We start from the raw sequence: 12,975 nt of genomic DNA, 5'->3' as shown, positions 1-12,975 counted from the left end.
TTCTCCCTGAGTGAACTATTATGGGTGGCGAGGGAAGAAATGGACTACTCAATCATCTGGGAGGGGAACAAGATAACACACCATGTCCACAGATACATACACACATATATGCACATGAACACACACACGCTCACAGATCCTCTGAGAAACACATTCTAGATTCTTCTGGAAGAGAAGTGGCTTGAGAGGACACAGGAGGCATCCAGGAATGGAATCTAATACTTTCTAGACTCAAAGGGCAGGACTGGTCTTTGCCGTGGAACCAAGTAGGGTCACTATTTATCTCTTGGGTCCAGATCACCATCTTCTTTGGCTGGATGGGTCCCTGCCAATTGCTGTTGGCTATTTTAATCCTAGGACTTTATCTCCAACGCGGCTGTTTTTAACTGCATCGACCTAGCTTCATCTTCCTAGGCTATGAGCATGGCAGGCATACTCATTGGCCAAGGGCTCAGCCAGTTCCGCACCCATTAGCCGCTCTGCACTAAGCTTCTGTCTCCATTGACAACACACTCAAGCCATCCTCATTCTCTCTCATTGCTTGGGCTCAGACAGTCATGTTTGCATTGGCTGCCTTGTCCTGAAGCTTGGTCCCTATTGGATGCCACTAGAGGTAGTGCTTCCACTGACAGCTAACCCAGTGAATGGATGAGCTTTGTCCTCTCCATGCCACACCGCCAGCTGTCTTAACTTGTACCCCCTCCCCAGCCTGCATTAGGGTTGGGGGGCACTGGGGTTGCTTGAAGAGGGCCCAACTGCCTCAACGAGCCTCTGGTGCTGGCGAAGGTGCTTCCTCCTTTCGTGTTCCCCTGTGACTTCACACACCAGCTGGGCAGGGAAGGCTCCAGGAAGTCCCTTTAGCCAGCCTGTAGAAAGAGAGAGAGGGGCCTCAGTGGGGTCAGGGCAGGGGACAGGTCAGAAGAGAAAGGAAGCACCCTGAGGTCTACTGTCTTAGTGTCATGGTGAATGTAGGAATTAGTAGAGAAGCCTGGAATCACTGATAGAAAGGCCATTGGAGGTGGAGGTGACAGCAGAATCAAAGAGGGTTGGGGTTACTCCTCTATCAAGCCCTGCAATGGCTGCTCATCTCTCTGAGCCCGAGAACCAGGGTCCTTACAGGGACCTACAAGGGCTCGCATGATCTAGTCCCCATTCTCTTTATGACCTCATCTGCTTCTCTCCTGTCTCCTCACTCCCTCTAGCCACAGTTGCCCCCTTACTATTTCTCAAACACACCAGCCACAGGGCCTTTGCACTGACTCTTCCCTCTAACTAGAACACTCTTCCCCCAGATGCCACATGCCTAAATTCCTCACCCCAGTTGTCATTGCTCACATGATGCCTCCTCATCAAGGTGCCCTCAACCTTCCTTTTTAAACCTGTAGCCCACCCAACCCAAGGACTCCTGACCAGCTTGGCTCTGCTCCACTTTTGTTTTTCCACAGCACTTATCACCTCCAGACACACTATATATGATTTACTTATTTATCTTGTTTATTCTTTATTGTTTTTCCTCTGCTAGAATGTCTGCTTCAGCAGCACAGGAATCTGAGTGTTTGGTTCACAGTGCCTAGAACAGAGAGCGGCACCTCACAGGTGCTTAATATTTATTGATTGAATAAATAAAAGAATCTCTCACCTTCAGGGCTCTTGTGCAGGTGCTTTGGGTGAGCCCTGGACTCCAGACTCCGTCCCTCGGTCTTGGCTGGTGCAGAAGACTCTGAACACAGATCCTGGGAACAGTCTGCTTAAAGGTGGGAGCAGTGGAATCAAGACTTTTTTTAGCTTCTCCCCCATATTTCCCTTAAGATTCACTTTTCCTTGTCTCCTTCCATTAGGCGTTACTCACCACAATCCTCATAGATGGTATCTGGGGAGCAGGGAAGGGGGCCTGGGGTGGGGAAGGCTCCCAGCCAGCGCTGCATGTCTGATCTGGTAAGGACATAGGGAGGGTCACAGTTGGCCCAGGAGATCCTACTAGGAGTTAAGCAGGGGCCACGTAGGAGAAATATTGGAGAAGAGGGTAGTGGGCTCTGAGAGGTCAGGTGGAAGTCCCAAGGGTGTTTTCTGAAGGAGACACAACTCACAGGGACGAAGCTTGAAGTAGCCGGTGGGTAGGGCGGCCCTGGTGGTTGCTGAGAAGGGAAAGGCGGAATGTAGGGGGTCCAGATGGGTCTGGAACCTGTTGGGCCTGAACCAAGGAGCGATGGGCATAGTCCAGAACCTGTAGCCGCTGCCCACTGCCCGGGGAAGAGGGAGTTCAGAGGGAGAGCAGAAGTCCAGCTAGACTCCTCCTCTCCACCCTTGCCTGGGTTCCCAGCCTCCCTGGGACACACCTCTTAGGCTGAGTGATGAGTAGCAGGTCGCTAAAGAGCAACAAGCAGAGGGGTGTGAAGCGGGGGCGCGAGGTGAAGAGCACGCCTCCCCTCCGGCACACTAACTCCGTCAGCTCTCCCTGCAATTCCAGGCGCCTTGACCAGGAAACCAGAGGCAGGGCCTGTGAGGAAGCAGGGAGGAGATTCTGGCCTCTTCATAGCAGCACCACCAGTGGGGAAAGGAAAGGTGGGGAGCCTGGGCAGAAACTCACCTTGACTTTGTGGAAGCGCAGCCTCTGGGTGAGCCGGATCAGCTCCTCAGTCTGCTTCATGCGCCCCACCTCGGCACTGCAACGCTCAATGATCTGGGTAAGGGGAGCTGAGTCACCCACCCCTACTGCCTTCCTCCCCTTCCCTCTCTCCCTACCGCTTCTTCACCTCCTCTGGCCTCAGCATCCCCATGCCCACCTTGCTGACAGCACCCAGGGCCTTCTGGGCATTCTCCTGGCGGCTGGACCCCTCCTCTGTCTGGTGCAGGATATTCTGAGGACAAGGAGGAAGGATATTATGCAGCCCTGGGATTCAGAGGGGCTACAGCTCAGAAAACCCTTGCCTGGCTTGAAAAAGTGCTCACTGTGGAGTTCACAGGGCTGAAGGACCAGCTTCAACAAGGCTGAGAGACCTCTCCACTCACCATCTGCAGAACGCTGAGCAAGTCATGTTACTTCCCTGAGCCTCAGTTCCCCGTCTGTAAAATGGGAACAATACCCACCTAGCCTACCAATAGCAATGTTGTGAGGATTCAGCAAGGTAATATATGTAAAATACTTAGCACAGTCCTTGGCACATAGTAAATACAGAAAAGAAGGTTGCTATTATTTTAATAATTATTAATAGCACAGTGGTTAAGAGTGCCTGGACTTAAAATTTATCTCCATCAATTATTACTTGTATGACCTGCATCAAGTTATTTAACTTCTCTGTGCCTCAGTTTCCTCATCTATAAAGTAGAGTCGATAATAGTGTCTACTCTCATACAGTCATTGGTAAGTTTAAACAGGTATATAGCATGTAGCGCCATGCCAAGAACAGAGCATTCAATAGCTGTTTAACTATTAAGGTTATGATTATAGTTATCTTGCCTACCCTGGGGATATATAAAGCTGAATAAGACATAAAGACACTGACCATCTGGTTGGAAACTCTTCACCTTGAGATCCCCACACCGGGTGACCTGGTTTAGGGAGAAGTTTCTACTCTGCAATAGAAGAGTGTTTCTTAACCTTTTCTTTTTTCCTTCAGTATCACCCTGCTATGGAACTTTTTTAGAAATTTTAATACCACAGCTATACTATATATCTATTTATGTATTATGGCCCTTTGAAGTATCATGACCATTGGAATATTTAAGATTTTTTCCACCCCTTGAAAAACAAATTTTTGCCTCCTTGGGGGTGATATGACTGACCCCCATTGGGGAGGCATGCAGAGAAAGATACAGCTGAGGAGACCTCAAAGACCACCCACAACATTCTCCCTAAGACCCCGAGAGAGAAGGGAATTTGCCCAAGGTCACTCAGCCAGTGGCAGAGCCAAGTCGAGAACTTATGTCTGTAGCCAGAGGCTCTTTTCCTGAACCCAGATTGCTCCTTGAGATATCTGGGTAGCTCCAGGCAAGGTTTGGTGGGTCCTAGATGAAGAGGCTCACATTAGGAGGTCTGATTTAAGGGAGTCGTGTATTCATGGTGGGGTAAGAGGTGGTGATGGCCAGGCAGAAGGCCCCAGGAGAGTTCTCCAGCTGGGTTGGTGAGGCAGAAATGGCCCAGGCCAGAATAGTACCTGCAGCAGCATGCGGAGTCGTGTGATGCGCTGAAAGGGCAGCAGCAGAAAGGACGGCAGCGGGAGCCTCTCGCACTTGGGGAGGCTCTGCAGCCGGCGCAGCTCCGCGGAAAAGCGCATATTCGTGTCCCTGCAAAAGCAGACCTAGGCGGCTGGCATCTGCCTCAAGGCCCTGATCCCCCAGCCTCCCTTGGACCGAACCCCAACTCTGCCCCCCAGCTTCCTCCCACATGTGTGACCTGCCTCTGGGACACTCACATAAGGCGGCTGTAGGTCTCCTCCTGATACTGCTGGTTCCGCACATAATCCACATACACTGAGAAAGGACCCACGGCATGGGCATGCACCACGTCACACAGGTCACTGATGTGGGGGGAAGAGCGTACACGGGACAATAATGTCCCTAGAAACCTGAAGGAGTGGAGGAACACGCAATGAAGGACAGAAAACCAGGTCTCCTGGCTTCTTGAGGGATTAGCTGGGCCCTAACTGGGCCTATGGAAGTGAGGCCCTGGAATAGGCACTCAGTAGCCCAAGACATGGTTTGCAGAGAGGACAGGACACCACTGACCGCTCGCTGACTTCTTGAACTCTCTGAACATTGGAGAAGAGGGTGTGGTGATCCCGGGGGGTGAGCGTGTCCCTGAGAGCCTGGCTCAGCACAAAGGTGTCAGTCAGCAGCCGCAGGGAGCGCAGGTAGGAGGCCTCAGATGTCACCACCTCAAACAGACTCTGAGGAAGAAGGGCAGGGCTGTAGTGGAAAGCCCAGTTCCCAGCCAGTTCAAGGCCCAGGTCCCACTCCTCCCCTACACCAGATCCCAGGTGCGCCACCTCCTGCATGCGCTTTTCCTGGGGACTGAGGGTGTCCAGGAGGCCGCTGGCTCGCACAGCTGGAAGCTCCTGCCACAGAGTGTTGCGAGGTCCAGGGGGCCGGGCGAAGGTGGTAGTTTCTCCATGATTTGTTGGAGAGGGACCTCCATCATCACTGACTCCCCACAGCTCCTCTGACAGCACAGCTGCTCGGTAGGTCTGGTATAGGGGCTCTGGAGAACAAATTAGCACATCAGGGGAGTCCAGTGCCCCAGAATACTTCCTCTGCTTGATGGTCACAGCAGGGCCCTGAGGCCCAGAGGCCCTCACCATCCTGCAAGGGCAGCTCCCAGTTCTGCTCTTTTAGCTCCTCCAGTCCGTCTTCATCCCTGTGAAGAGAAAAAGGGATGGAGTCCCCCAGAGCCACTACTGTCGCACACCTCCAGGAGGTGCTATTCACATGACAGTGTAAAGGAGTACACAAGATAGTGTAAGATTGTATGCAGGGACACTGGAGGCTCCCCAGATCAAACCTCAGATTTTTTTTATGTGCCTGTTGTATGGGAGGCCCTGAACTAAGTGGACTCTCTCCATTCCTGTTATCTCAAATACTGTGTACCAGAGACTTCTAAGTCTGTATCTCCAGCCCCCTCGCATAGCAACCATTGTCTGGAATGTCCTATTTGTGCCTCAGTAAAACTCAATATGATCAAACCCAAACTCTTGTACCTCCCTACCACCTGCGGTTCTGTCTTTCCTGCTTTGGTCCTTGGCACCACCACACACCCATTCGCCCAAGCTAAAAACCCAGAAGAATGAACAGCAGTAAATATTTGTTAAACAAGTGAATGGGCTCAGATTAACTCTGGTGATGGTGGTGAATCTAAGATCATTAACAAGCCCAGATGACGCAGAAGAGATGTTCGTGGTTGCCAAATGGACTTGCAGACAATAATTACAATAGAGGCTTAAGGCGGGAGGACTAAAATGGAGCTCTTACTAGGGACCAGCTTTTGACCAATGTCCTACATAACAATTCTATGAAGTAGTTGATATGCTAACCCCCATTTCACAGATGAGGACGTGAGACCCAGAAAGGTTAAGTGACTTATATAAGGTCACATAGCTGATACAGGACAGAGCTAGAGCCCAGCCCTTCTTCGCTCCACCATTGTAGAGGTGGGGTTCAGCGGGACCTAAAGGTGAGTCTGCCCTCACATGGGAGTAAGGGTAGGGGGGTTTGGTACCTGCCCTCCATGGCTGTTGGAGGAGCATTCTGAGGAGCTTCATCCAGACTGTTTCCTGGAGAGAGAACTCAGAGTGAGAGAACAAACCTCCAGGATCCCCATCTGGGGACTCTAGACTCTGGCCCCAGCAGAGACTGATACTATAAAAACTATAATTCCCATCAGCCTCAAAGCGGCAGCTGGTGGAGGAACAAAAAAGCTCAGGGCCTGTTGGGGGTTACAGTTTGTTGGTTTTCAAAATGCTTCACCTCCACCCCTTCCCTTCCCAGCCAAGGGATCCACTCCCCCAGGCCCTGTACCTATTTGGATTCCATCTTCAGGGGGCAGATCAAGATCTTGTTGTGGGGGATCCGCAGAGATGGTGGCATCTTGCTTGACCCGAGTTGGTTTCGGAGGTTTGAGAGGTGGCAGAAGTTTTCGCTCAGCAGTGGAGCGGTAGGAAGTGAGGACCACTGGGGGGTGACTGATGCTAGGAGGGTTGGAGCGGGAGCGAGAGGTCCGCAGTGGGGAGGCTCGGCAGGGGGCCCTGGGACCATCCTCATAGCCCCCCACAGGGATCCATCGAAGCTCCAGGCCAGGCCGGGCTACATGGCAGACACAGGGGCAGCATGGAGGGCAGGCCAGGGAAGCATCTGTGGGAAACAGGTGTCCTAAGGAAAAGACCCTTGGGCCTGGCCCCACCCTGCCCAGACCTTCCTCCTCTTAACCTCCCCAGCAGTGAGAACATGGTCCAGCCCCAGGAATCTATCTCTTCAGCCCTGACTCTCTTCAAACCCCCAGAAATATGGAAATCAGACTTTCCAAACATGAAATACATTTTTGAAAAGGTACCCAGGCTTAAAGTACCCAGGCTTAAAGCATTGAAAACATAGAGGATGAGCTGAATCGAGCCCACCCTAACCTCATGACATGCTTACCCGGACCACCATTCTCCTGGGATTCCCTTCCAGTGAGGATGCCCTGGGGAGTCTCTCTCTGGGTCTCTCTCTCCCCGTTCACATCCACTCCCCCTTGGGGAGCTGGCTCCATGGTATCTGCAGCCTGGACCTTGCTTTCAGCCCCCCACTCAAACCTACCAGCCAATCTCCTCACAGTGCCTGAAGCCGAGGCAGAGCCATCCTGGGCCAGGACGCTAGGGGCTGTGTGAGGCAGGGGCAGAGGTGTGCGAGGTGACCCAGAGGGTTTGGGTGGAGGGACTGGAGACCTGGGAGCAGGTTCTGGGGAGATGGAGCGCCGGGACAATGGACTGGGTGTGCTGGAAGGCGAGTCTGGGGAATTCTGGGAGTCGAGGCTGGCTTTAGAAGCTGAAGGGGGCAGAAGGGCAGGGGGCTTGAGGGACGAGGCTGGGGGCTCCCAGAAGATGGGGGTGGATATTGGGGTTGGTGCATCATTGGAGGTGATGGGAGGTTCTTGTGGAGAGGAGCCATTGTGGGGGGGCCCTGGGGACTGGGCAGCCCGTGGTCGAGAGGGAGGGCGGGGGCGGATGATCCGAGGGGGCTTCTGGGTAGGCGGTGTTGCTATAGGAAGAAATTGGTCTGACATCTTCCTTTGAGCTCTTCAAAGGAGTGGGGTGCTCTGCTGGAGTCATCCCCTGAAGAAGAAGGAGGGAGAAAGAGAGACCCTTAGTGTTGCCCTCTGCCTTGCCATGGGTAGACTGAGGCCTCTGAGGAGAAATTGTTTGCAAGCTAATCAGCCATGATTTGGGAGTCAGGAGGGAAAGCTGATGATTAACTTCCTTTCTTTCCTTCTCATTTCCAGTCTTCTCTCTTTACTTCTCACTCCTCCTTCTCATTCCCAAGGTCCCCAGACCCTCCCAGGCAGCCTTTCTTGGCCCTTCCAGACTCTATTTCTCTCTGCTGCCACAATCAGGTCAGAAAAGACAGTGAGATTGGGGTGGAGGGTGCCTTGATAGAGACCCAAGTTGGGGGGCAGAGTAAGGAGGAGAGGGTACAAGAGAACCTCATTAATAACGGGAATTTAGAGAACTGGATCAGCGGAGACACCACATGTTTGCCTGATGAATTGTGTGTTGTGTGTCCATAGTGTGTGTTGTATAGGTTTGTATGTGTGGTTTAAGTATGTGTGGACACAGTGTCTGTGTGCTGTTTCTACTGCTATACGAAAGGGGTGTTGTAGAATGTGTTTCAACAGTATATTTGTTATGTGCTTACAGGGTGGATATGCAATAAGAGAGTGGGGTATACAGTATATGATAGTGTGTGGTGGGAGAGGGTGAGAGGGTTTATGTGTGTTATGTGCTGTCTGTATGGGGGTATGTGCAGTGTGTGTGCATCTGTGCACACGCACGCCCACGCCTGGGCTGTGAGGGATGCATCACTATTTCCCTGCTCCGACAGGCTCTCCGCCCCCCATTTCCCAGTTCCTCTCTCCGGACTCTCCCTTTCCGGATTATTTTTAGTATCCTTTTCCTGCCATGAAGATTCCTGGAGCCTCTGACCCCAAGAGACCAGGAAGCCCGTGGTATGGTGTCTTGTGGCCCATACTCTTATCCTTGAGTGCCCCCTCCCCCCCATGTGGTCACAGAGAGAGAGACCCTAGTGGAAGCCTGGGGCCGGCCAGGATGCCTGAATGGTAGTGGGGAGACCAGACTGAAGGCGAGGACCAGTAGGGCCAAGACACAGGAGCCTAGGCTTTATCTCCTCCCTCTGGGAAGGCGGCTGTAATTCTGAGAAGACTGCAAGGTCAGGGCTGAGAGACTGGGGTGACCCCCAACTCTCTTCTGGAGTCAGTAGGAAAGTCAGACCCCACAGGCTCCAGACTAGGTTCTTGAGAAATGACTCAGGGTAGGGGCTGGGGGCTGTAGACTGTGAGTCTTACGGCTCAGTGGCCTCTGTATCCTGGCAGGAAGCCCCTTATGAAGATGACCCAGGTAGTGTCATCGTCAGCTGGCCAGCTCCTCCCCAGCCTTGCTCCCCTCAGGGATCCCACCCCACTTCTCAAGTACCTTCATTTACTTCCTTTCCCACCCCCAACTCAGACTTCTCACAGGGACCCAGGTACTCAGACCAAGCACTCACCCTTGAGTCCTCTCCACTCTCAGTCACCTCCCAGGGCTGAGTGAGTAGGAGCAGGAAACAGGAATCGGATCCTCCTCTCAACCGGACACCTCCCCCCTAAACGACACCATATTCCACATGCGTACACTGGGGCTCTGGAAGATGTGATGGACCCCCATGTCCTGGGTTTTGGTGGTTAATAGGGTGTGGGGAAAGGCTGGAACTCGGGTGTGGACAGTGGGCTGTTCTGTATGCGCATGTTCTGCCTGCATTGCTGTTTGGACAGGGGCTCACCAGCTGGGGGGGGAACAGGAGTCGGGGTGAAGATGGGGTAGAAATGGCACAGGGTTGGACTGACAGTAGGACACCTCTGTATCAGCTAAGGAATGGTATGTGTGTTCTTCCACAGTGTGCCTAACTATTTCTCCCACACCTCACGGCCTATTCCTTTAGCTTCCGACCTGTTTCCCTGGGTGTGAGCCAGCCCACTATTTCACACCGAAAGACCCCCTCCTCAAGTTTTCTCCTCCCTAACTCTGCAGTAGCTCCCCCTGGATTTACCTTTATCTTTTTGGAAGCAGTTTCTATTTTCAGCCTGTCCTGCCTGCCCGGGCGAGCAAGGAGTGTGGGGCCAGGTCTCCGAGTGTCTGTTCCTGTGTTTCTCAGGCGGGAACTGAGGGCCCAGATTGAGATCTCCACAGAGGAAGCCAGTTCCTCAGCCCCACCCGGCCATTGTGTCAGGCGTGTGTGTGTGTGTGTGTGTGTGTGTGTGTGTGTGTGTGTGTGTGTGTAGAAGGGAAGGAGGAGGGGAGGAGGGGAGAGGTAGGGAGGTGAGGAGAGAGATCTGAGATCTGCCTCCTTCAGGAAGCTATGACTTTGTTGGGCCCCCTGCCTGCTCACCATTCTCAGTCCCTGTCTCTCTGGTCCCAGCCTCTGATTTTCCATGTCTCACTGGAAGGCTTTGATGTTCATTGGCTGGGATTTGGTACCCCTCGCGGGGGAGGAGCAGGGGTCCTTCTTACCTCTAATTTGCTCCATGGTTGAGGAGCTGAGTTCCAGGGCTAGGGGTGTGTGTCATAAAAACAACTGAGGGGGCGGAATGAGCCACACCCCAGCCTGGGAAGTAGGGTAGTGGGAGGAAGATTGGAAGGGCAGTTATGAACTCTTGGGGCCTTTGCCCACACCCAGGTGCCTGCATTTGCCAGACCTTTACACACACACACACACACACACACACACACACACACACACACACACACACCCTCCAAACAAGACACTGGGAAGAAAATCCAGAAAGCTGGGATAAAAATATGTTTTAACCCCTTTTTCTTCAGAATAAACACCAAAGTCTTTACAATGATCAAGACCCTATACTATCTTCCCTCCTCTCTAACCTCTCCTCTTAAACACACTTCTGCCTCAGGGACTTTGAACTGGCTGTGCCTTCTGCCTGGAAACCTCCTCCCCAAGACATTCCCATGGATGATTCCCTCACCTCTTTTTAGTCATTGCTCAAAGGTCACCTTCTCAATGAGGCTTGCCCCACCACTCTTTAAAATTGCAACCCACAACTTCACACCACATTCCTGACCTCCCTTTTTACCCACAGCTATCATTCTTATAAAATACCATATAGCTTATTATTAAATTGGCATGTTTATAATTAATTATCTTTTACATTAGAGAGTAAGCTTCCTGGAGGCAGGATCTTCATCTGTTTTATTCACTGATGTACCCCAAAGTTCTGGAACAGGGTCAGAAGTATAGTGGTGCTTAATATTTGATGAATTAAACCAAATTGCTTTGAATCCTCCCCCACAGCCCACTACTCCCCTGACTCTCCTTCCCTACAGATCATTTCCATAATTCTGTTGATTCCACCAATTTCCCATCTCTCTCTCTCACACACACACACACACACACACACACACACACACACACACGTACCAGGCACCTAACCTCCGAGCCCTCAACTCTAGATCTTTCTGAGCTTCCTGGAAGAGGAATTCTCTCCAAGAGTGTCTCAGAGACCTTATTAAATAAGCTAGATATACAAATAAATCAGGTTTTGTATAGTTTTTATGGGAATATCTTTATTAGCTTTGCTACTTACAAAAATATTTTAAAAAGATAACTAACCAAAAGTGCTGGTTGTTAGCTGCAAACATGAGTAGCACCTGTACTGCATGAACCACCCCAGGTCTGAGTGGGGATGTTGGCAGAAGAGGAATTGGATAGGTTGGGCCACCCATGGACCTTCACCTGTCCTCCTTGAGTTGTCTGAGCATATTCCCTTTTCTTCTCTCTATCCCTAAGAGACCCACCTGAAGGCTTTTCACCTGTCTGTTGGGGAATAGACTTCCCACACTCCCAAAGTCAGGACGGCATATTTTGGGGAACGAGAGCTCCCTGGAGCTACAGTGAGAATGTTCTAACACTCCTGACAAAGAGGTTCCATTAGGCCCACTGCTCAAAGCAACCACAAAGATGAAAACCATAACTTTTCAGATCTATACAAATCACCATCTATTTATTTATGCCCTATCTCATTCCAAAAATAAATTGAGCTCTGAAAATCACATCATGTTATATACACCAGATTATTTTTGCACATATTTATTGTACAAATATTTTTGCAAAGGTACTGAAGATTATTGATGTAATGATACATTCTCCTGCCATCTTCACAAAGCAGAAGTTTTCTATATTTCCAAAGGTGCCATTCAGTTTCAAGTCTGTATTCTGCCTTCTTCTCTTAGCATTGCTGTATAACCATTTTTTACATTGCTACGTGGTCTTTCTAACTATACCTTTTCTGGGAACTTAATATTGCAAAATCTAGATTTTGCCATCCTGGTAATAGCAGTAAAAGTCTTCTAGGAAACTCTCCATCTCCCACCCCACTCCATATGGTTCTAGTGGAATGGCCAAACACAACAGACTCCTCGTGGCCACCTACAGGTTTGGTCAATCACAGTATCCCATTGCTTTGGTCACAGATATTGACCCAGGAATTATCAAGTCACTCAAGCCAGGACAGCCTTCCATCCTGGGGCTCTGGGAAAGAACAGCTTTATCTTTCCTCCAAGGTCACAAAGCAGGAATCTATAAGTCTGGAGCAATCTGTGTCTTAGCCTCTTTTCCCCACAATAAAAGAAACTAGTCAATAGTGGAAGAAAATGAGCCCAAACCCGAGGGAAGCTGAGCCAAGAGATGGGGGAACCTGACATCATCATTTGAGCCCCTTGGACTGCCTAGGTTCCCGAGCCACTGAATTCCCTATTGTGTTTAAGCTAGTTCAAGCTGGGTTTCTGTCACTTGCTGCTGAAAGAAGCTTGATCATTTTAATTCATTCCCTTGTACAGGATATTTGGGTAGCTTCTAGTTTTTGCCATTACAATTAATGCTGCAGTGAACATCTTTGTGCAAAACAAAACACTTTCAATTTGAAATATGATTAACACAGTAATCCTAGAAGCTTCAATGTGTTTGGTTTTGATTTTGCTTGAAGATTCTTTTCTGGAAGGATGGAGAAGTCCTCAGGTCTTTCTCTAACATTTCCTTACCTCCATATCAGATAGCCTTGACTCTTCTTCATTCACCTGATTGTTAAAGAGTTCATATTGGAGAGGCACTTAAATTGTTCCTTGAAAATCAGGTAGAGTTTGGACATGCCCACAGGCAAGGCATGTGTGACCATTTGAGGAAACCACAGAGGCATAGGCACAGTGAAGAGGAAACTAGGCC

At 50.7% G+C, this 12,975-nt stretch overlaps 1 protein-coding gene across 1 annotated transcript; it reads right to left on the bottom strand.

The window, feature by feature from the left end:
* Window positions 1–386: 386 nt before the first annotated feature.
* ARHGEF15 (Rho guanine nucleotide exchange factor 15) lies at window positions 387–9,854 on the bottom strand. The gene is made up of 16 exons (XM_011358935.1): window positions 9,790–9,854; window positions 7,129–7,802; window positions 6,511–6,843; window positions 6,212–6,266; window positions 5,295–5,353; window positions 4,986–5,197; window positions 4,726–4,886; window positions 4,413–4,565; window positions 4,155–4,284; window positions 2,784–2,858; window positions 2,588–2,680; window positions 2,337–2,497; window positions 2,088–2,240; window positions 1,850–1,932; window positions 1,640–1,744; window positions 387–866 (listed from the first exon to the last, which is right to left on the bottom strand). The coding sequence occupies exons 2-16, from the start codon at window positions 7,751–7,753 to the stop codon at window positions 715–717; spliced, it is 2,550 nt and encodes an 849-aa protein (XP_011357237.1). The 5' UTR covers window positions 7,754–7,802; window positions 9,790–9,854; the 3' UTR covers window positions 387–714.
* Between the last annotated feature and the right edge of the window lie 3,121 nt (window positions 9,855–12,975).

This window comes from Pteropus vampyrus, unplaced genomic scaffold (assembly GCF_000151845.1).
Source record: "Pteropus vampyrus isolate Shadow unplaced genomic scaffold, Pvam_2.0 Scaffold44, whole genome shotgun sequence".
In the NCBI taxonomy this organism is placed as follows: domain Eukaryota; kingdom Metazoa; phylum Chordata; class Mammalia; order Chiroptera; family Pteropodidae; genus Pteropus; species Pteropus vampyrus.
The sequence above is the reverse complement of the archived record's forward strand: the minus strand, read 5'-3'. Positions and strand labels throughout refer to the sequence as shown.

Bases quoted from the DNA above. Each gene is read 5' to 3' on its own strand.
- ARHGEF15 (XM_011358935.1), bottom strand. From the start codon at position 7,753: ATGTCAGACCAATTTCTTCCTATAGCAACACCGCCTACCCAGAAGCCC. The intron at 6,844-7,128 runs GTAAGCATGTCA...TGTTTCCCACAG, and splicing joins CCAGGAGAATGGTGGTCCGG to ATGCTTCCCTGGCCTGCCCT. The intron at 5,198-5,294 runs GTGAGGGCCTCT...TTTGTTCTCCAG, and splicing joins GGAGCTGCCCTTGCAGGATG to AGCCCCTATACCAGACCTAC.